This window comes from Diospyros lotus, chromosome 1, assembly GCF_014633365.1.
Source record: "Diospyros lotus cultivar Yz01 chromosome 1, ASM1463336v1, whole genome shotgun sequence".
Taxonomy (NCBI): Eukaryota; Viridiplantae; Streptophyta; class Magnoliopsida; order Ericales; family Ebenaceae; genus Diospyros; species Diospyros lotus.
In genome coordinates this window covers 53,395,252-53,415,059 of record NC_068338.1, presented here as the reverse complement: position 1 = coordinate 53,415,059, position 19,808 = coordinate 53,395,252, and the positions used below count along the sequence as shown (strand labels likewise).

Here is a 19,808-nt window from a genome sequence, read left to right as displayed (position 1 = left end):
TAGGTTGCCTACCTACCTAAGTCGCACGCGGCCTGGCCGCTTCGATTTGTAAGAGCTGTGTAGAACGAAGATGGATGAAGTGTCCTCGCTTTGAAGTTCAAGAACACACCATAATTATTGCTGCTCCATTATGAGATCTTTTGTTAACTTCGTCTAGGAGCAGAGAAGAATATAACTTGTTTGGGACTAGGAGAGGAAGACTAGAGATTTAGGGGGGAAGAATGGAAGATTTAGAAGCAGACTAGAGATTTAAAAGAATTGAACTCGTCTGGAACTGGAAGACGAGATTTAGGAGGGAAGAATGGAAAATTTAGAAGGAGATGAGAGATTTAGAAGAATGGAACTCTTCTGGGGGGAGTAAGTCAGAGCAGTGGTCAAAAAATGGGCAACAGCTGAAAAATTTGAGAGAAATTTACGAAAAAAAAGTTAAGAAAAATATATTTTATAGATTAAATTATTGTTAATATATAATTTAATTGGTGTGTGATTTATTATTAGATGAAAGTACAAAATAATGAGAGAAAGCAACAAATGCTATAAAATAATGCAAGTTTATGTGCTAAAAATAACAATTTTTCTAAACTCCACCTAGGCACCCTAGGCCTCGATCTGACTCCCGACTAACGCCTTTTAAAACACTGAATACAACACAAAATTACTTTATATAAAGTCCTTTTATGTTATTCAATACATCACTTCTATTATACAAAATAACATGTGTACCTTCTGATATCAAAAAAGTCTAAAAGATTTGTGAAAAAACAAAAAAAGTTTGGCCAACTGCACATCCAGTCAAATGTTTAATTTTTATATTTTTATGTATAAAAAAAATAACAAAATATACATTATATTATCACACAAAAAAAGTCAAAAAATAAGAATTAAGTCGAGAAAACAAGTTCAGCAATATAATTAAAATAATAAAAAATTTAAGTGACCACACAAAAAAAAACATGAAAACAATAAAAATATAAGTTTTGCCAACTGCACATCCAGTCAAATGTTTCTTTTCTTGATAAAAAAATATTATATTTGAGACATTGAGCTTGTTAGTCTTAAGAGAAAAAGACAACATCACAGCAACATTGAGAATTGTGGGTCCTCAATGACAAAAATAGGAGTTCAACCAGTAATGCCATATAAATGACAAGGACACAAGTTAACCAGCTCCAACATGTCATACAAATGACAAAAGTAAACGTTAGCAACAATGATAGCTACACCGGTGGAAGGGGAATGCCAAATTGATAGCCTGAGCAGAAAGAGAGAACAAAACAATTGTCTTCAATCCATAACTCACACTAATCCTGATCCCACCACCACCAACTCTGAACATCCGCAGCACCAGAACTCAGCAAGGAGAAAATTTTCTAACCTACTTAACTTAAGCACATAAATAAACTTCCAGTATGATGTCGGGGAAAACAAACCATCGCAGGAAGGTTGATATATATGAAGCAGGACATCACATCCTTCGGGTTTTACTACTGGCTATAGCTCGCTCAAGCCCGGAGATTCAGCCCATCGCATTCATATATGTGAACAAACACATCGAACAAGCATAGTGTGATAGTCGAACAGTTTCTTAAACAAACCAGTGTACAGGTTTTGCTTTTATCTACAGTCCCTTGTGCTGCCCCTCCTACCGATCATAAGGAAAGTCCAAATCATTTTCAGTAACCTTGAAGTGATCTGGTCGGCGGCCTGAGCAATGAAGATTCCACATCTTAAAATATGCTCTCTCCAGGTTCCTCACCTGTGAAATTCAAAGGGACCAGACTCGTGAATCATTCATGCTCAATGCACGACAGAAGATGAACATCGTCCAAGCTTACCCAGCGTGTGGTGTCGAAGAGAGGACAACTCAAACGACAAGCCTTGAGTTTATTTGTGAGAGCCATAAGTTTGGGGCGATCCAGTGCCAAGGATACAGCCAACTCTTCATATTCTCTCATACTGTTTGATAACCAAATATCAAACAAGTGAAGATAATGGCAAAACAAACAAATAAAATTTCAAGAATATGCTAGTGTGCATTCAAGCGCAGACTATAACATCTTAATGGTCTGATTGCTGCATTCTTGTAGACGTAGCACGTGGCAGGCAAGCCTGCTTGAGAAGAGTAAGTTCAACAGGCGGCATCATTGCATGGTTAAAATAGCATCAAGCAGTTGGACAGACAAGAAAATGTGGATTTGTTTAAATAGTATTGTCTATTAAAACAATTTGCACCATGCTGTACTGCAATGCACAAGGGGTTGCGCTTTTTTTGTTTTCAATTCAGTAACATAAACAAATACACTTGTATGGGATCATCTTTTCTTGGTTAATCTTAATTACTAGTTTAGTAGAAAGCTTGCACTTCAAGTAATGGAGCTTGCTTGGATCATTTCAATTTGACAAGGATTAGATATAGCACCTATCCTAAGATACAAAATTTATGCGCTTCCTAATGAAATAAATAGCAGGAGTGCAAAAATGATACCGCACTGCTCAAATTCCTAAAATGGGAAGTGTGGCCCAAAAAACTATCATTTTTTTTTGTGTGGCTAATCTAAGTATCATTGCCATCTCAATAGTGAAGCATACTTTGAAATGTGCAAGCATATATATTCAATTTATGTGGAATCAAATTGAAATGCCTACCTATTGACAACCATGTGTGACCCCAATCCAGTGGCAAAGCAAAGTGATCCAGCAACCCTTGTGGCCATTTTCTCAAGGGGAAGTGTCACCATTGGTAAACCAGCCCATAGAATATCTGTACCAGTCGTGTGTGCATTGCATAGAGGCCTAAAAATAAATAAATAAATAAATAAATAAAGAAGATTAATAAAGTATTAGCACTTAAAAAGCTTCAGCAGCAAGAATAACTACCTGGTAAATAGCAAGGTTCCAAAATAAAAGAAAAGGAGGACCAAAGTGCCAAAAAAGAAATAGTCAAAGCAAATGAACAAGTTAATATACGTGTCAAGGAATAGATCTGCTAAAGCACTTCGTCTAATATGCTCTTTTTTCATGGCAACATCTGTGAAAATAATTCGTTCAGGCTGCACTCCCCTAGCAGTAGCATCTGCAAAAGGCGACAAGCATTAAAATTTTTCACAAAAGAAACTGCAGGGAACAGATTACCAAAAGAGAGTTTACAGTGATCCCCATACATGCACGCACTCTCATCTCGCCTGCAGCTGGGAATCTAAGCAGCCAAAGCACACTATTTGGCACCCGTTTGAGTATGTTACACCTGGTAAAAGATTGAAACATACACAAGTAAATCTGCTACATCATGGGTGCACATCTCCTTGAAGTTAAAAATTTGAAACTGTCCTAAAAGTACCAAGTGTTAAAGATTTCTGGATCCATCTTGTACAACTGGTTGAAGCATGCAAATATAAATTTATCTTCAGGCAACCCATAATCTGATCGCTTGTGATGGCAGTTTGTATCCAATACATCAAGATTTTTCTGACCACAAAAAGCAACAGGAAAAAGAGCAATCACATCTAGTGCACCTCAATATAGATTAGCAGCTACTATCAACGCTCTATTCAAAACGACCAACCTGTTTATAGTCATTCACAAAATAGCAATGGGGTAGGTGGACAAGCTTCTCAGAGTAGTAGTGTGAGAAATTCAAAGGTGAAACAAACTGCAAAGGAAGGTGACAATTAGAGACAAAAATAACAGGTACAAAATTGCACAGAGTTTTCATTAGGTCTATTCATCACCTCATCCGTAACCAAGTAATCGATGTAAGATGCCCCAGTGGTCCCTGGGAAACCCATATAGGAAACTTGAATTGGCGCAGGCTGCATGGCAAATACTTCATTCCTGGCCCCCTGTGCAGTCATGGATGTCATTACCTCAAAAATTGAGACAAATGCACCTTGTAGGAATTCCACATTTACAGAGACAAAGGCAGAGGAAGTCACTATCAAGGGCAACAACACAAACAAAATTTGCCAAAAGGAGCATTTTTTAAGGCCAAGGATAGCCATGTGAATGTAAACCACATGAAAACCTTCTGAATCTAAATTGCCAATCAACAATCTATTATATTCACATATTATACAAAGTACCTTAAATCTATAAAAAGATAATATACCTTGGTATAGCCATTAAGATTGACTAGGATCTGTATTTTGTGCTCATTAATCAATTTAGCAATCATGTCAGATGACATGGCAGAGACATCTATGAAGTGCTCAGCTTCAGATTGTGTTCGCAGCCTCCACTCAGTGCCATCATTTGGACTCAATGCATAACAGAACACCTACAAATGCACTCCCTCAGCAAGTGATATAGCATGAGTGAGAGAGAACAGTACACAAGGCTCTCACACAAGGACAAACATGTCTTCCAAGTTTACTTACCTGGACATTTTCTCTGTTGTGCATGCCAAATACAGAGCCCATAAGATGTGACAGTGGGTGATTACCAAAATCACTGCTAACATACCTGCAAGTTCAGATGTGTGTCAAAATACACACTTCAATTGGTTTGCGCATGCATAATCCATATTAAGGATCTCAAGACTCACCCAACTCTCAGTCTATAATTTCCTCCACTATTAATTGGTATTGGAGAGGGATGAGAAAAGGGGGGAAGCACGTATCGTGAAGCAATTAAGGAGCACTGTGCTGCATATTTACAACTGCAAGACAGAAGGTCAAGTGAATTAGATAAAAGAAAATAAAAATGAAGGACAAGCATTAGCTCATTATTGTTTCTGACATGCCAAGCTAGAGTTCTTACCTAATCTCAAGGGCAAGCAATGGATCAAGTGGATATGCAATTGCATGAAAGGGTTGCACGCTAGGAAGAACTGACATCTGAAATACAAATATCAATGTGCGGTAAAAAAGATGAGTAATGAATTCAATTGAGTAAAAGTTCAATTGTCCTAAGACTTCACAACTATCATATATATACTTGCTATCAAGCATCTGTCCATCCCGAGGCTCAAAGACACAATAATAAGCGTGCACGGGCGCGCGCGCTCGCGCGCGAGAGAGAGAGAAAGAGAGAGAGAGAGAGAGAATAAACCTTAATCTGCCTCTTGATAATCCCTTCAACTTCAGTGAACATTTTTTCTCGATCCTCCCAACTGCAAACACACTGGAATACGTATCTTGATTTCAAGAGTTGTTGCCAAATTTAATTTAGTCCATTTAGAGTACAAAGCCATGCAATTTTTTTTGTCTTGTATATTGGAAATAAAACCAATTAAGAAACACATGCACAACTGACACCCAAATATATCAAAACAACACCATTCAATAGGACAACTCCACCTGGGGATGTTATCCACTACCGGTCCCAAACCCGGATAAATGAGGAGGGTTGTGTTAGGTAGCTGACAACCAACGTAAAACCCAGTCGGATCCAAAACATGAACTCTAGACAAACTATGAAAAATTGTTGGGGCGTAACCCTTCATAGCGATGCGCTACATTGCCCGCGTGTAGTGTCAAATGAGCTAGGGATCTAAACCAAGTGAAATGCATAAAAGATGAAAACCAATATGTATTAGTGAATGAGGGAGCGATTAAGGAGAGATGAAATGAGTATTTTACAAAATTATTCAATGATGGTGGGGACACAAGAGTTAGGTTGGGACATCTTATGTGAGCTATACATTTTATTGATGCATAAGTTCAAAAGAAATAAGACAAGCATTAAAAAAAATGAAAAATCATAAGGCGATAGGATCAAATAATATACCAATGGAAGCATGAAAATGCATGGGAGAAGAGGGCATCTCTTGACTAACGAAATTATTTAATGCGATCCTTAAATCAAAAAAGATGCCAGATGAATGGAGGAAGAGTACTTTGGTTCTTATATACAAGAACAAAGGAGATGTTCAAAACTGTGAAAATTATAGAAGAATTAAGTTAATGAGCTATACCATGAAATTCTGGGAGAGAGTAATAGAGTAGAGACTCAAAAAAAAAAAAACAAACGTCTCGAAAAATTAGTTTGGTTTCATACTTAGTGGGTCAACTATGAAAGCTATATACCTACTGAGATGCCTAATGAAAAGGTATCGGGCTCATCAGAAGGACCTGCATATGGTGTTTATAAATCTAAAAAAAGCCTATGATAGGGTCCCTAGAGAAGTATTATGGAGGGCTTTAGAGAAGAAAGGAGTCTAAATAGCCTATACACAAGCCCTTAAGAAAATGTATCACGGTGCAGAGATGAAGGTCAGAACATGCGGAGGGGATACTGAACCATTTAAAATTACAATAGAACTGTATCAAGATTCTGTACTAAGTCCATACTTATTTGCTTTAGTAATGGATTAACTCACTAAACACATTAAGACAAAGGTGCCATGGTGTATGCTTTTTGCAGATGACATAGTGTTGGTGGATGAAACAAAAGAGGGAGTGAACACTAAACTTGAGTTGTGGAGAAACAATTTAGATTCCAAGGGATTTAAATTAAGTAGAAGGAAAACATAATATATGGAATGTAAATTTAGTAAGAATACAAGAGTAGATGATGTTATAATAAAATTGAAAGACCAAATCATATAAAGAAAAGACCATTTTCGATATTTGGGATCAATGATTCAAAAAGATGGAGAAATTCACAAGAATGTCACGTATAGAATTAAGACAGGTTGGCTAAAATGGAGAAATACATCGGGGGTGTTATGTGATGGTAAAATTCCATTAAAACTGAAAGAAAAATTTTATAAGACAGTTATAAAACTAGTTTTGTTGTCTGGTTCAGAATGTTGGGCAGTCAAATACCAGCATAAGCAAAAGACGAGCGTAGCAGAGATAAAGATGCTAAGATGGATATGCGGCCATACAAGAAAAGATAAAATTAGAAATGAGATTATTCGTAATAAGGTAGGAGTAGTGCCAATCGAGGAAAAGATGAGAGAGACTAGACTAAGATGGTTTGGTCGTGTGAGAAGAAGACCAAGAGATGCTCCTATGAGGAGAGTTGATGAAATAGAACAATTAGTCTAAAAAAGAGGTAGAGGCAAACCCAAAAAGACTTTGGCAGAGACATTAAAGCTTGATATGAAGTGTATGGGCCTAAATGAAGATATGACAAAAGACAAAAGTACATGGAAGTCTAGAATTCATGTAACCGACCCCACATAGTGGGATAAAGTCTGGATATGTTGTTGTTGTAACACCATTCCATAGGACAATATACACAACTCTGAAAGCGAGTGGCATAGAAGTTGCTGATATTCCAAAATTTTTGCATCAAATTCCTGAGAAATAAATACTCATTCTGGTTACATCAGCTCATGTTATAATTGACCATTTCAGTCGATCTAGTCCTTGCTCTCCATGAGAATAGAATTTAAGTTGTACCTAAACTCTTGGTGACAAGAATTTTATATTACCAGCAGATGCAGACAGTTGTCATCTCTGAAACCAAAATGTTTAGAGAACTAAGAACCAAAGGAAAATCTAACAGAGAGAGAATGTTCAAATTTAATGAACCTTAACTCAGGGAGAAAAAGTTCAAAATGCAGCAAAAAAAGGTTGGGAACAAAAATTAAAGAAGGGCAGCAAATTTGGGAGGTATAAGTTAGTTAAGTTAGTATTTATATCAAAATGCTCACCAAAGACAGAGGAGGACACCTTTACTTGAAATATCAGGGTGGATATGTTACATTTATATCCAAAATGTATATATGAAAACTATTACTAATCAGCCACACCTTAACAAGTCTTGGCACCCACATCCACCAAATGAACAAAGAATTTGTTGGTTCCAAGAGGCAAGAAGGTGCCTTCATGCTGACAACTGAGGGAAAGAAAACAGAAGAGAAGAATATGGCATTCCATACAATTCCAGTTGGACACTTGGGCGCATGTATAACTATTACTTCAATTATATAAATCTGAAGTGAATTTTCATTCACAGAATTGCATCCCAGATATTTACTTTCGGTTAACGTCAATAACTTCACAAAGAAGTTTCTTGGATGCATGCTAGTTTAGACCAGAGTGAGCCACCGACAGGATTTTGCATTTGAATCCACCAAAATCTGATGATACCTGTAATGTGTGCAGAAGGTTGCACGTTGCTTCAGGAAAGTCAGAGCGTAAAACCAATGCCTGTCTATAGCATTTTATTGCTTCTTCCACGAGTCCACTGAATCATCCAAGTCCAAATATAGAATTGTTAGAAACGAACATGCATATGTAACCCAAAAGTCATAGCAGTACGATGATTACAATCAATCACACCTATCTTTGTAAGCTGAAGCAAGATTGGCATGTGCTTCAGGCATAGTCGGTCGGATGGTAATTGCACGTATGTAGTCCTGAATTGCTTCACTTACTCTACCAATCTCCTTGTATGTGTTGCCCCTATTGACAAGTCCATCTGCTGCCAGTGGATCAATCTGGAGCACTTCATTGTAGCAAGATATAGCATCCACATAGTTCCCCTATCACGATAAATAAGAATCAGAACCACACAAAGCGCCAACCAAAATTAATCAAAGATGTAAAAAGCCTGCAAAAACAAACAAGGATGCATGGCATCCATTTAGTTGATAAGCTATCCAAAATCAGGCATCTGATCCAGATTGGAAAGAGATCAGGCTGCAGTAACCTGCTGTTTATAAATTATTGCAAGATTATTGAAAGGAGCAGATAAGCCTGTAGTCACGGCCAATACCGCCTTGTAATATGTAGCAGCAGCAGCCATCATATTCCTGCATGTACAGAAACATCTCTTATGAGCTTACCAAGCATCAGAGACCTTACCTAGTCAAATAAACCAGAATCTGTTATCAGTAATCATGACATACCATTCCATGTATATGTTCCCAAGGGTGGTCAGTGCCTGAGGGTGACTAGGCTGTAATGAAAGGCATTGCTTCAGAAAGGAACGATAAAAGACGGAACCCCAGGGGAATAGAGTAGATTAAAGTTAGAACACAAACAGGAACCATAGTAAAACCTAAAAGAAAGGAACCACATAAGAATTGATTACTAACATGATAGCATTGGATGGCTTCATCCACTCTGCCTACATCTTTCAGTGCATTTCCCTTTCAGTGGCATCAAGCAAAAAATAGAATTAGTAAGCATAAGTTTCTCAAACTCTAGACAAAATTATCATGTCAACAGCCTTTCATGGATGAAGAGGACCAACCAAATTATTATAAGCCTCCAGAGATCCAGAATCACATGCAATGGCTCGCTTATAGTGAAAGATTGCCAAATCCAGCTGACCTCGCTCATAGAAAATACTTGCCAAATTACCTGCAACATAATGACATCATAACAACATACAGTTTCAAGAAACATAGTGCAACATCATGTTTATCCTCTTCCAGGATCTATGAGATATGTATGCTGGGCAAAAATTGAGCTAACAAGACAACAATCTAACAAGAGAAAAATTAATCTATGAGATATGTTTAATGATTGGTGTTTTACTTTATTGTACTTGAGAAGTTCTGCTAGAAACAAAATAACATGATAGAAACAGTCTTTTTTTCCTTTTTTTTTTTTTTTTTTTTTTGGGGGGGGGGGGGGGGGGGGGGAGGTTGTTGACTATGGAAAACTTGGTAGGAGACTCTTAGATTATGATATGAATAAAATTTACAGATGACATGACCATAGATAGAAATGATTGGTGATCTAGAATTCATGTAACTTACCCTACTCAGCAGTATAATATCTTCTTCAGTTTTCCTTTCGATTTTGGTTTTTTTTTTTTTTTTTTTTTTTGGGGGGGGGGGGGTGGGTGTGCTTAGTCATGAGGGTAATATTTTGAAGCATCTTATTTGAATGTTGATATGATCAGACCAGTGCAGCACAAAGGTTAAGTTACTATATAATGCGGCGTGCTGACCCAAATAAGCAATGAAAAAGTTGGACATGTCAGAATGCACAAACCCCATCAATAACTCAAGAAGCATATGTGAGGGACGCCAAAAGGAACATCATTAAAAGCTACAAGGGAATCAAATAACAAATACAAGCGCTCAGAAATATACAAGATCAGCAGCAATCTGAGTCTATAGCATATTAGCACTAACCAAAAGCCATAGAATAGTCTGGCCGCATCAGGAGAGCACGTTGGTAGCACAAAATAGCTTCTTGAGGCATTCCCAAAGCCTGAAAAACACAGACGAAATTCTTTGTTTCTCTCCTAAACAAGTTCTGCCACATGCAGCAAACAACATTCATTGGCAGAAGGCATAACAGTTTACCTTATAAACATTTCCAAGGTTTAGATAGGCATCAGGAAATGTCGGTTTAAGTTTTATTGCTTCCTGCAGACATAGGAATTAAATAAGATAAAAATAAAATCAGTTAATTCAGACAACAATCAAGAATGCGGAAAATAGCAACAACTATTACCTACCTTATAATATTGAACAGCTCTGCTAAGATCACCTAAATCCATGAAAAGACCCGCAAGATTTGACCATGCAACGGCAAATGTTGGTTGTATTCGTAGAGCCTCAACATAGCAACTGTATGCCTGCACAAAATGTTAGATGCTGACAATGTTGGGAGTCCTGGACATGGAAGTTACAACAAGACAAACCATCTGAGCCTTGGCTTGTACGTGACAACGTGACATCTGTAGCAAACTGTGATTCAGAGGACCGTGGTTCACCACAGTCCCACGCATGAATTTTTTTCATCAGTAACTAATTGGCAAAGTGAAAAAACACACTGGATAGATGTAAATGTGGAAAAAACCTTCCAGCAAAACAAAACCCAAATTACCATCAAGACCACCTTAGGTCAAAGAGGGCAGGATATGGACTGCAAGGTAGGATTAATTAAAGCAACCGCACAAACAAGACTGCCACAGAAAATTGTGGCATCTTTTTTACATAACATGACATATTGCCCTCACCATAGAAGTCAGGACAAAATCACAAGGTTATGGAAACCATGATAGGAGATATTCATGTTCACTCCCACTTTCTCCCAAGCTCTACTCTTCTGTTGCAGATCTATCCTCTCCTTCACCCCCGCTCTCCCATCACAGATCCCTGCTTCCCCCCACCCCCCCTTTTCTTTTCTCTTTCACTGCTGCTTTCTCTCACAGCGGTGGTAGCCGCTACCTGCCCGCTACCTGCGGAAGATGGATGGTCCAGAAAAATGCTGGGTTTTGGCAGGTTCTGGTCGGTGCCGTACGAAGGAGGTGGAGGAGGTGGTGGTTGTGGTCGTGCTTGCTCTATTGATGATAGGAAAGAGATTGAGAGAGCTAAAGATACATAAAAAAGTTTTTGATTTCATTTTTAACTTTGATCATACTTTATATCGTATAAAATTATACTTGGTGATACTATCATCTATTAACTTATTTATTCTCATTCAATCTCTTTAATTCATTGCAAAGCAGGGAGCCTCATGCACTAGGAACACCCTTTTTAATCTTAATTATCGGGCATGAAATTATTTTACTTAGTAGCTTACTAATTTATTGCATTTGTGTAGATATTAATGTTATTAACCTCAGTCAAATGATATTTGGTTGTATATCAATCCATCAAATTCAAATTGAGGTAAATTTTAACCACTTAAATGGAAATTAACCTTAATAAATTTTATGCGTCTTTAGAACATGATTTTGAGGCTTTCTATATTTTTTGTATGTTACAAAAGCAGCTATTTTGATCACACTTTCTAGTTTCCAAGACAAGAAAACAGTTTTCTGTACTCAATAATATAAATGCGTTTTCTAATTAGAAAAGTGAAAACATATTATGTGGCTATACAGTTGTCTAGATTGTCCAAAAACAATCTGTAAGAAGATACAACAATGGTCCATCAAGGACTCATTACTCACACAAATATCGATCCCCTATAGCCACAAGATAGCAGCTGGAGAGAGCAGCCTATGACAGCCTCCTCCAATATAGGATTTTTTAATCCAGGTATTACTACTTTTTTGGTTCCCCAGTCTATCTAAAACAAATAAGACATGAAGAACAGATAACATTTTGGATAATGAGACTTACTTCTTGTACCAATCCTTGTGCTTTCATCAAGTTTCCAAGGTTGCTATGAGCATCAACCTGTTCCGATATAGAAGTTCAATTAAATGCAAAACGCTTTCTCAGAAACATAAGTGTCTAGCAGCCCAAATGACTTCCCTTAGATGAAAATTTAAATTAAAAAAAAAAAAAGCAACCAACAAAAGAAATGATCAGGATTTGGAATATATTTCTGCATGCAAATGCTTCCTTTCCTTAAACTTAGAGACAACCAATTGATACATGCAAGGAATGAAAGTAAGAAATGGATATAATTTACCAAAAGAGGATTCAATGCAAGCGCCTGACGACAACATTGGGATGCCTCAGTAAGTCTTCCTTTCCGCATGTATGCACTGGCTAAGTTGGACCAGGCATCACCAAAATTTGGTCGAAGCTAATAATAAGGAAGAGAAAATATGAATGGGAACTGATTTGATGGTAAAACTGATCAATTCTAGAGGTGAAAAAAATCCTTCAGAGAACAAACACACACCATATTTATATAAATAGAAGCGTGTGTGGTTAATTGAAGAGGGACCAAGTTTAAGATAACACAAGCAAATCCCCGGCTCAAAACAAAAATGAAATTAAAAAGGGGAAGAAAAAACTATTTCAAGGGAAGGACATTTCCTGAAATACTGGAGCTCAAAAACAAATACATGGGTATATTATAGTCCAAAAGGTTTTAGGTTTTAGGTCACAAACAGATAAACAACATAAAAATTTGTCCAAAGAATGGAGCAAAGTTATGTTGAAAAATAAAGGACAGGCAGCCAAATCAAAAACAATCAAGGTTGGTTTATTTACCAATATGTTTTATCATATAGGTTTTGCAACACCTATATGACAATTTTTTTCAATTAATTACAATTTTATTTTATTCAAATTTTATTTAACATATTTAGCTCAAAAAATGAAAATACTGTTTTCTAATAAATATTCAATAATTACATGATTTTTTTGAATTAAATAACATTTATATAAGATTTTTCAATTTTTATAATGTAAAAGGGCATTCTTGTCAACTGATTCTTTTTTCCATTGCATTATGTTAAAATCAAGGGGTGCCAAACATAACAATTAAATGGAATGGCCATTCCATTCCTGCCCGTACCACTCATGGTGATGGAATGAAATAGCCATTCCAGTCCATTCCCATTGCCATTTCTTTCCGTCCAACCAAACTTGGCCTTAGACTTCATGTTCCCTTAGCCAAGGGGTTGGGATTTATGGCTGGTCATACTCCCAAGGAAGAAGGGGTGACAGATCTGGTGCAGTCTCTTAGTCATAATTCCCAGACAACTTTATCCACACAAAGAAATTAAAAAAAAAAAGAGAAAGGCAGTGTCCAGATATTATATAATTCAACAAATTCACGGTTTCTATCAAAACTGTCTTCAACTATATTTTGTTTAAGCTGCCACAGGATGAATTTTCAATCATTTAAACAAGGAAAACACTCATTGCCCTATGTAACCACTTTGACTTTCAACAAAAGCAATAGGCAATCAATGTAATAACAGGACTAGATTAGCCAGTAAAATTTATCAGAAAAGGACACCCCCCCCCCCCCCCAAAAAAAAAAAAAAAAAACTAAACATCAAACAAAACACTACCTGGGAACAATTATAATACTCTATCTGCATATACTGAATGCAAGAAAGCATCTAAATGCGAACAAATTTATGAGCTACACAAACCTCAATGGCAATCAAATAGTAGCGTATTGCAAGATCAATATCGCCTTTTTCCTGTTTTCAAGAGAAAAGAGTAATCTCCATCAGTTCCTAAAAGGCCTTCCAACTGGTAAATTTATAAGATTGCACACTAGCCGGAGCATAATAGCACTTATATCAGGTCTAATACTACCTTCCAAGCATTCGCCATGTTTCCATAGCACTCTGCAAAGTGTGGCTCAATTCTAAGTGCTTCCTCATTTTTAGCAATGCACATTTCGAAATCACGTAGCTGAAAGAGAAGAAAAACAAAAAATTCAGAGATCAGAAGATTGTCAATTTAATCTTAGGATAGGAATGAATAAAATATTATACTCTCAAAGAATGAATATATAAGAAGTAGTTGTGTGTTAAAATTGAAGATTGACAACAACATTAGTTCTAGTTTTCTTAATTGAGGCTAACTGGTACTTAATGGCCTGCTGCTTTTGTTAGTTAGTTCTCTCCTGAACCCTCCCTCTCCCTCTCTCCATACATAGACATCTGTCCACATAGTGGCTTGCACATATAAGGTTTTCATTTATCCTTCTTCATTATTGAATGAACAATAAATTACATTAGAAACTGTTGTCCCAGCAAACTAAATGGAATATTAAGAAAGAGCCTTGCGTAAAAAGATAGAAAAGAAACTGAAGAAAAGAAGCTGGTCACTTTCTAGAACTTAGGAAACATCATGAAAAGAGGAAATTGGGTTTTTGAAACTAATTAAAAATGCAGAAGGTTAAGAGACCTGATAATATATTGCACCCAGAAGAAGAAGATTATCAGTTCGCAGCGGGTTGCTCTCATAAACAGCATTGCAGTGCTCCAGAGCTTGCTTATAATTTCCAGCCTTGTACATCTGATGTGCAACCCCCAAATGCACATCTTCTTCTGCATCATCAACAACATAATCTCATCTCATCAGCGTAGGGCACATCACATATAAAAACCAAAACTGACAAAAACTAAAAAAACAAAAAGAAGAAGATTATACAATGCCCACGAAAACTGCAATCTCGTTCATAAGGAAACAATCGGTCATTGGGTATTATTTCATTTTTTTAAAATTCAAATACTAAACCTCCTCCAGCCGGCAACAAAAAAGAGAATAATAATCTGATCAAACAATTGATATGACCCAGCAATAAGCTTAATCAGAAAATAAAACGAATATGACTGAAAACAGTGTAAATGACGATCAATCAGAAACAAAGAAAAAGAAACCCTAGAAAAGGGGGCAAAGTAACCTTGAGAATAATCAGGAGCGGACTCCGACTTATTAAAATTCTTAACCAACGGCTTGAGTTGGGAGGCAGCAGAAGAAGAAGAAGAAGAAGACGACTCAGAATTCAGCAGCCCATAATACTTGTGCTGCTGCTGCTTCTGGTCTGAGTGATCGTAACTGCGTCCACCGCCCTCAGCCCGCAAGGCCAGCATCTCCGCTAACCAAATTCAAAACCCTCCCTCTTCTACGAACCAAACGCGCTCACTAATCCAAAACTCTCTCCTTCTCTCGCCCTCTATAAAAGGATAATGATGATGATGCTGATTATGATGATGAAGAAGGTTTGGGGAAAACCCTCGTCTGCTGTGTCAAGTAGTGAGATTTTCCCGTAAGTTTCTTCCTCTTCTGCAATTGGATTCCTGATGATCAGTTCCGTCTATGAGTCTCCCTCTCCTTTATTCGATCGGTACACATGAACATATATATGTATATACAACAGATACATGCGTATATATATATAATATATATATATATAGAGAGAGAGAGAGAGAGAGAGAGGCGTGAGGGTTCATCCGAATCCAAAAAGCTTTGCCACGCTTTGCCCCGACTTACAGCTGTCTTTAGAACCTTTTCCGTTCTGAATAATGATATTTTAGTAATTTAATAATTTTATTCTATAAATTTTTTAATAACATTTATATTAATTTTAGTAATTATCAAATTTATTAAAAAACGATGTAAGTAAATTTAATATATTTTATTTTTAATATTTGAATATTTTTATTAATTAATATATAAATATTTATTATTAAATACACGAATACCGTAAAACTCTTAAATATTAAATTATTAATTCTGGGTATTAATGGAAATAAAATTTCTCTAATTCTTTAAAAATTTAATTATTTTATACACATGTAAGTAATTAAATAAACTCAAATTCGTTAAATGATTTGTTTGAACCCTTCTAAATTATTCGAACAACTATTACAAATTACATTATCAACAAAGAGATACTAATTACATAAAATTTAATATTAAATTTAATATTTTCAATAATTATATAAAATTATATTTTTAAAAGAACATAATAAAATTTACTCTTGTCAAATGCCACGAGATTATACGAACATTCAAATTGACTCTAACAATTAAGCCAAATTGCTCACCAAGCCAAAATCTAGGTAGCCAGACAAAAAATTTCATCTCTAATGCTTTTCACCATCACCAAGATTACTCATCAAATTTTTGGTGAAATCCAAAACCCTCACCAAATTTGGCAAGCAAAATTGGCTAACCCACTCTTGCCATCTTTTCTCTCACAACGTCCATCAATGCTAGAAAATGCTCGACCAGAGATGGTGGAAGACAAAATTGACTGAAAAATGTGAATTACAAACACATCGACCAACAAATGTAAAAAAGAGAAGTTGGATGCGACAGAATAGGAAATTGGGGCGATGGCTACGAGCAACGGAGATACTATTAGCAACGACATATGTTCATCGTCTTGCATAGATTTGGGTTTGTGATTTTAAGAAATTATTTATTTATTTGTGTATTAAACAAGTGAGATTATATATTTAGTTATTGATTTGTATATTTGATTATTAATTTTATATATTATAATATTTATTATTAAATTATAAAATAAATAATAAATGTTATAGTAATGAAAATTATAAGTAAGATAAAATAAATATAATTAAAATTTATTAATAAATAAACGAAATATGAAAACAAATGGAGAGTGTGGTTAGAATAATTATTCAAAAAAAAATTAGAATAAATAGTGAATTATTTATAATATAATAAAAAAATATAATAGGAGCTACATTAGATTCAGCCCAACAAGACTAAAAATTAAACCCCTCTAGTCTTAACTCTAAACTTGTGAAATGATTTTTCTAAATTTTCTTTATCACTAAACATTTAAATCATTCAAACAACTACAAATCATAAACATTATTGAGAAAAGGATATATAATTTAATTATATATAATTCTAATTTTTAAAAGAACACAAGAAAAAAGTTTGCCCCATTTATACCCAACTACAACTTTATAGGCACTAATAATCCCTGCACTTGATGTCGCGAAATCACGTAAACATTAATGAAGTTAAGAATTGAACCCTCGTATTCACATGGTGGTTCTTTTCAAACCCTTCCTTATCAGTACTACAACATCTGAATAGTCAAAACGACTACTACGCATTAACATTATCGACAAAGAGATACTAATCGAAAAACTCAAAACTCCAAGCAAACAAGAGACTTAAAATCCATCATTTTCTTAAAGAGAGTGAAAGCAAGCTCAAATTCAATGCAAATTTGTACATCGGAGTCCCTAACAAAAGTACACATGAATGCAGAGCATTCTTCTACCTATGTGTTGTTACTAGTACCCCTTGTTGGACGGCAAACATGGTTTCTTTTACTGGCATGTTCCTCACTGTGGTGCTGCGTCCTACACGCATATCCATACCAGCAATCTTGCCTCTGAGATGCCTCTGTCGGCAGAAGCTGTAACAAGTTTGATAAACAATGGCAAGCTATCAGTCGGTCAATTATGAAGGTATAATGAAAGACATCATCGTTGAAATAAAGATTTTGTCGTTGAAATAATGCTAGAATAAAGGCGAAATCTATATTTTTTTTCCCTATGCTTTCACGGTTTTTTTGGGTGATTATTCACACTTTTTGTTATTTTGACTACACTCCTACATTTATATTTTTGAGTCAATTTAATCCATGTACTTTGACATTTTTCTTCGTGTGGCATTCCGAACTTTTCATTGTTTCGATTACATTCTTGAATCTGTATTTTTTATTCAATTTAACCCTATACTTTGACGTGAAAAGAGCGTGAGGTAGTTTTTTTTTTTTTTTTTAGTACTTAAAAGTACAAGGGTTCAATCAACTAAAAAATACAGCTCTAGAGGTATAATTGAAAAAATAAAAAATTTGGGTTGTCACACGAGAGAAAGATTAAAGTACACGGGTTAAATTGACTCAAAAATTAGATTCAAAGGTACAATCAAAATAACGAAAAATTTAAGAGGTCACACGAAAAAAAGGTGAAAGTACACTGATAAAAATATAGATTTGGCCCTAGAATCCATGTATACAAACACATATGAGATTAAGGGTTGTGCGATTGTCTAACAACAACAATTACGCAATTATAAACCATGCCATATCTAAGAACTTTCTAGCAAGTTTTCTTAGTCTTCCTCTACTTTTTTTTTACTTCCATCATGAAGGCCTTATCTAACAAACCCCTACAGAAAGGTACAGGACCAATCACATGGTTGTTACTGGGTCGGGGATAGAGAGAGCTTGGACAAGATCAGGATTAAAGAACCAAGCATGATTTAACAGCCCAGTAGATGTAGATTCCTCCCTAAATGAGACACTTAAACTATTTTCAAGGCAAATCATCATCAGGAAAATTTTAAACTTTGTGGTTGTTGAGTTTTGTGGATGTAGTACACCAGAGCTTACCGATATGAGATTTTGGTTTGAGGAACTATTTTAATTATTAAACATTTTCCAATCTAAGTACAGATTTTGATTGATAATCTGTTACTCTGTCCTCGATGAGATTAAAGGCCAGAGATCTGATATCTGAGTGATGTCTAGCAGTTTTCATTCTCACTATGACACTTCTCTTTTCTTTTGGTTATTGCCATAACCCATAAATCCTATACTACAGAGTTCTTTCAAGATTTATGCTTATTTATAAAAAAAAAATTAACTAAAGCTCAAACAATACTTATTGCAAAATAAGATTCTCCTGTCACAATAAAGCCACCTCATCGTCAAACACACACACCAAAAAAAAAAAAAAAAAACCTAATTTGGCATTGAAATCTTTGCTGGCTGACTACTATAATAAGAACACACACAACCACAGGAACAAGGAACTTAATTGAAAGTAGTACTATGTAGCACTGCTCAAAGAGGGAAAATTCGTACATATTTCGGCATTGAAATCCTGAACCAGTACAGCAGGAATGAAACTAGTTTCTCATGGCATTCACTGCAACCAGAAAGGAAAAAGTAGTTATAAGAACAAAAGCTAACTCATTCTTCTTAATGAACGTGTTGCAAAAGTGGGAAAAGTGACTCAAACATGTTCAGCAAAGCATGCTCAAAGCCTGAAACACAAATGAAGATAATTAGGAAAATTACACTCAATCAAAGTTGTTAAAATCATTTCCAAAAGCTGTTTGGCTTCGTTGATAACCAGAGAACTTCAGTTACAGACAACCACTGCTCTCTCCTATGTCAGTTATATATATGTAGGCTAAAGGAACAGAGAGAAGCAATAATAACAAGAGGTCCAATCCCAGACGGTTGAGAGTATCTTGAGCATGTAAAGGAAGGTTAAGGAGCAGAACACATGCTGAGTTGTTCAGGAAGTTCTTCTAGAATTTGAAGAGAGGGGCTCAGAAATTAACATGAACGAGGACCAAATTGGTGTTTTAACACAGCAATGATGGATTGGGACAGACTGCCAGGCTTCCAAAAGTAAGAATGGAGAGAAGCATTACCTCAAGAGAGGAGAACAAGACACCAAGTCTTATTCTCACTAACTCACCTTATTATGGATATTTGATAATGCTCTAGTGATGGAGATAAAAGCCATAGGTTTGAGTTGAGGAAACGGCCTCTTCAGAGAGCAAAGGTACAACTGCATACAAAAAAATGCTCCACCAACCCTTTCAAAGTGAGGAGCTTCATGACTTGGGCATGCATTTTTTTGTATGGTTGTAGACCCACTTGAACATCCTCATATTAATTACACTCATATTTTGCACGTGCTCGTGGTTTATGCCCCACATTCCATGCAAAACAACA

General features: G+C 35.9%; 2 protein-coding genes across 21 annotated transcripts in view; both read right to left on the bottom strand.

The window, feature by feature from the left end:
- Window positions 1–1,085: 1,085 nt before the first annotated feature.
- Window positions 1,086–15,519, bottom strand: LOC127795117 (probable UDP-N-acetylglucosamine--peptide N-acetylglucosaminyltransferase SEC). Of its 5 annotated transcripts, none has more exons than XM_052326780.1 (28): window positions 14,967–15,519; window positions 14,468–14,610; window positions 13,871–13,969; window positions 13,702–13,752; window positions 12,279–12,395; window positions 11,984–12,040; window positions 10,369–10,488; window positions 10,214–10,276; window positions 10,040–10,118; window positions 9,148–9,257; window positions 8,990–9,043; window positions 8,801–8,868; window positions 8,668–8,704; window positions 8,232–8,434; window positions 8,040–8,136; window positions 5,047–5,118; window positions 4,756–4,832; window positions 4,541–4,654; window positions 4,374–4,458; window positions 4,106–4,273; window positions 3,729–3,839; window positions 3,563–3,649; window positions 3,338–3,465; window positions 3,162–3,244; window positions 2,878–3,073; window positions 2,647–2,793; window positions 1,836–1,956; window positions 1,086–1,756 (listed from the first exon to the last, which is right to left on the bottom strand). In XM_052326780.1, exons 1-28 carry the CDS (start codon window positions 15,154–15,156, stop codon window positions 1,643–1,645), a joined length of 2,991 nt encoding a protein of 996 aa, XP_052182740.1. In that variant the 5' UTR covers window positions 15,157–15,519; the 3' UTR covers window positions 1,086–1,642. The 5 variants fall into 5 exon arrangements, with proteins under 5 accessions (XP_052182740.1, XP_052182661.1, XP_052182820.1 ...); XM_052326701.1 differs by having other exon boundaries at window positions 8,602–8,704; window positions 8,801–8,850; XM_052326860.1 differs by having other exon boundaries at window positions 8,801–8,850.
- Window positions 15,520–17,037: 1,518 nt separating this feature from the next.
- The window catches only part of LOC127794568 (uncharacterized), a 40,325-nt gene continuing 37,554 nt past the window's right edge, over window positions 17,038–19,808 (bottom strand). For 9 of the 16 annotated variants that reach the window (XM_052325832.1, XM_052325816.1, XM_052325860.1 and 6 more), the window contains 2 exons: window positions 18,924–18,987; window positions 17,043–17,468 (listed from right to left, as the gene is read on the bottom strand). In XM_052325832.1, coding sequence (XP_052181792.1) covers window positions 17,331–17,468; window positions 18,924–18,987 — 202 coding nt within the window. In that variant the 3' untranslated portion in view covers window positions 17,043–17,330. Of the gene's footprint in view, window positions 17,469–18,923; window positions 18,988–19,808 lie in introns of all 16 variants that reach the window. The other 7 variants (XM_052325840.1, XM_052325878.1, XM_052325770.1 and 4 more) reach the window with 3 other exon arrangements.

Bases quoted from the DNA above. Each gene is read 5' to 3' on its own strand.
- LOC127795117 (XM_052326617.1), bottom strand. From the start codon at position 15,156: ATGCTGGCCTTGCGGGCTGAGGGCGGTGGACGCAGTTACGATCACTCA. The intron at 12,396-13,701 runs GTTTGTGTAGCT...CCTTATTATTAG, and splicing joins ACTATTTGATTGCCATTGAG to CTTCGACCAAATTTTGGTGA. The intron at 4,459-4,540 runs GTGAGTCTTGAG...CTGAACTTGCAG, and splicing joins AATTATAGACTGAGAGTTGG to GTATGTTAGCAGTGATTTTG.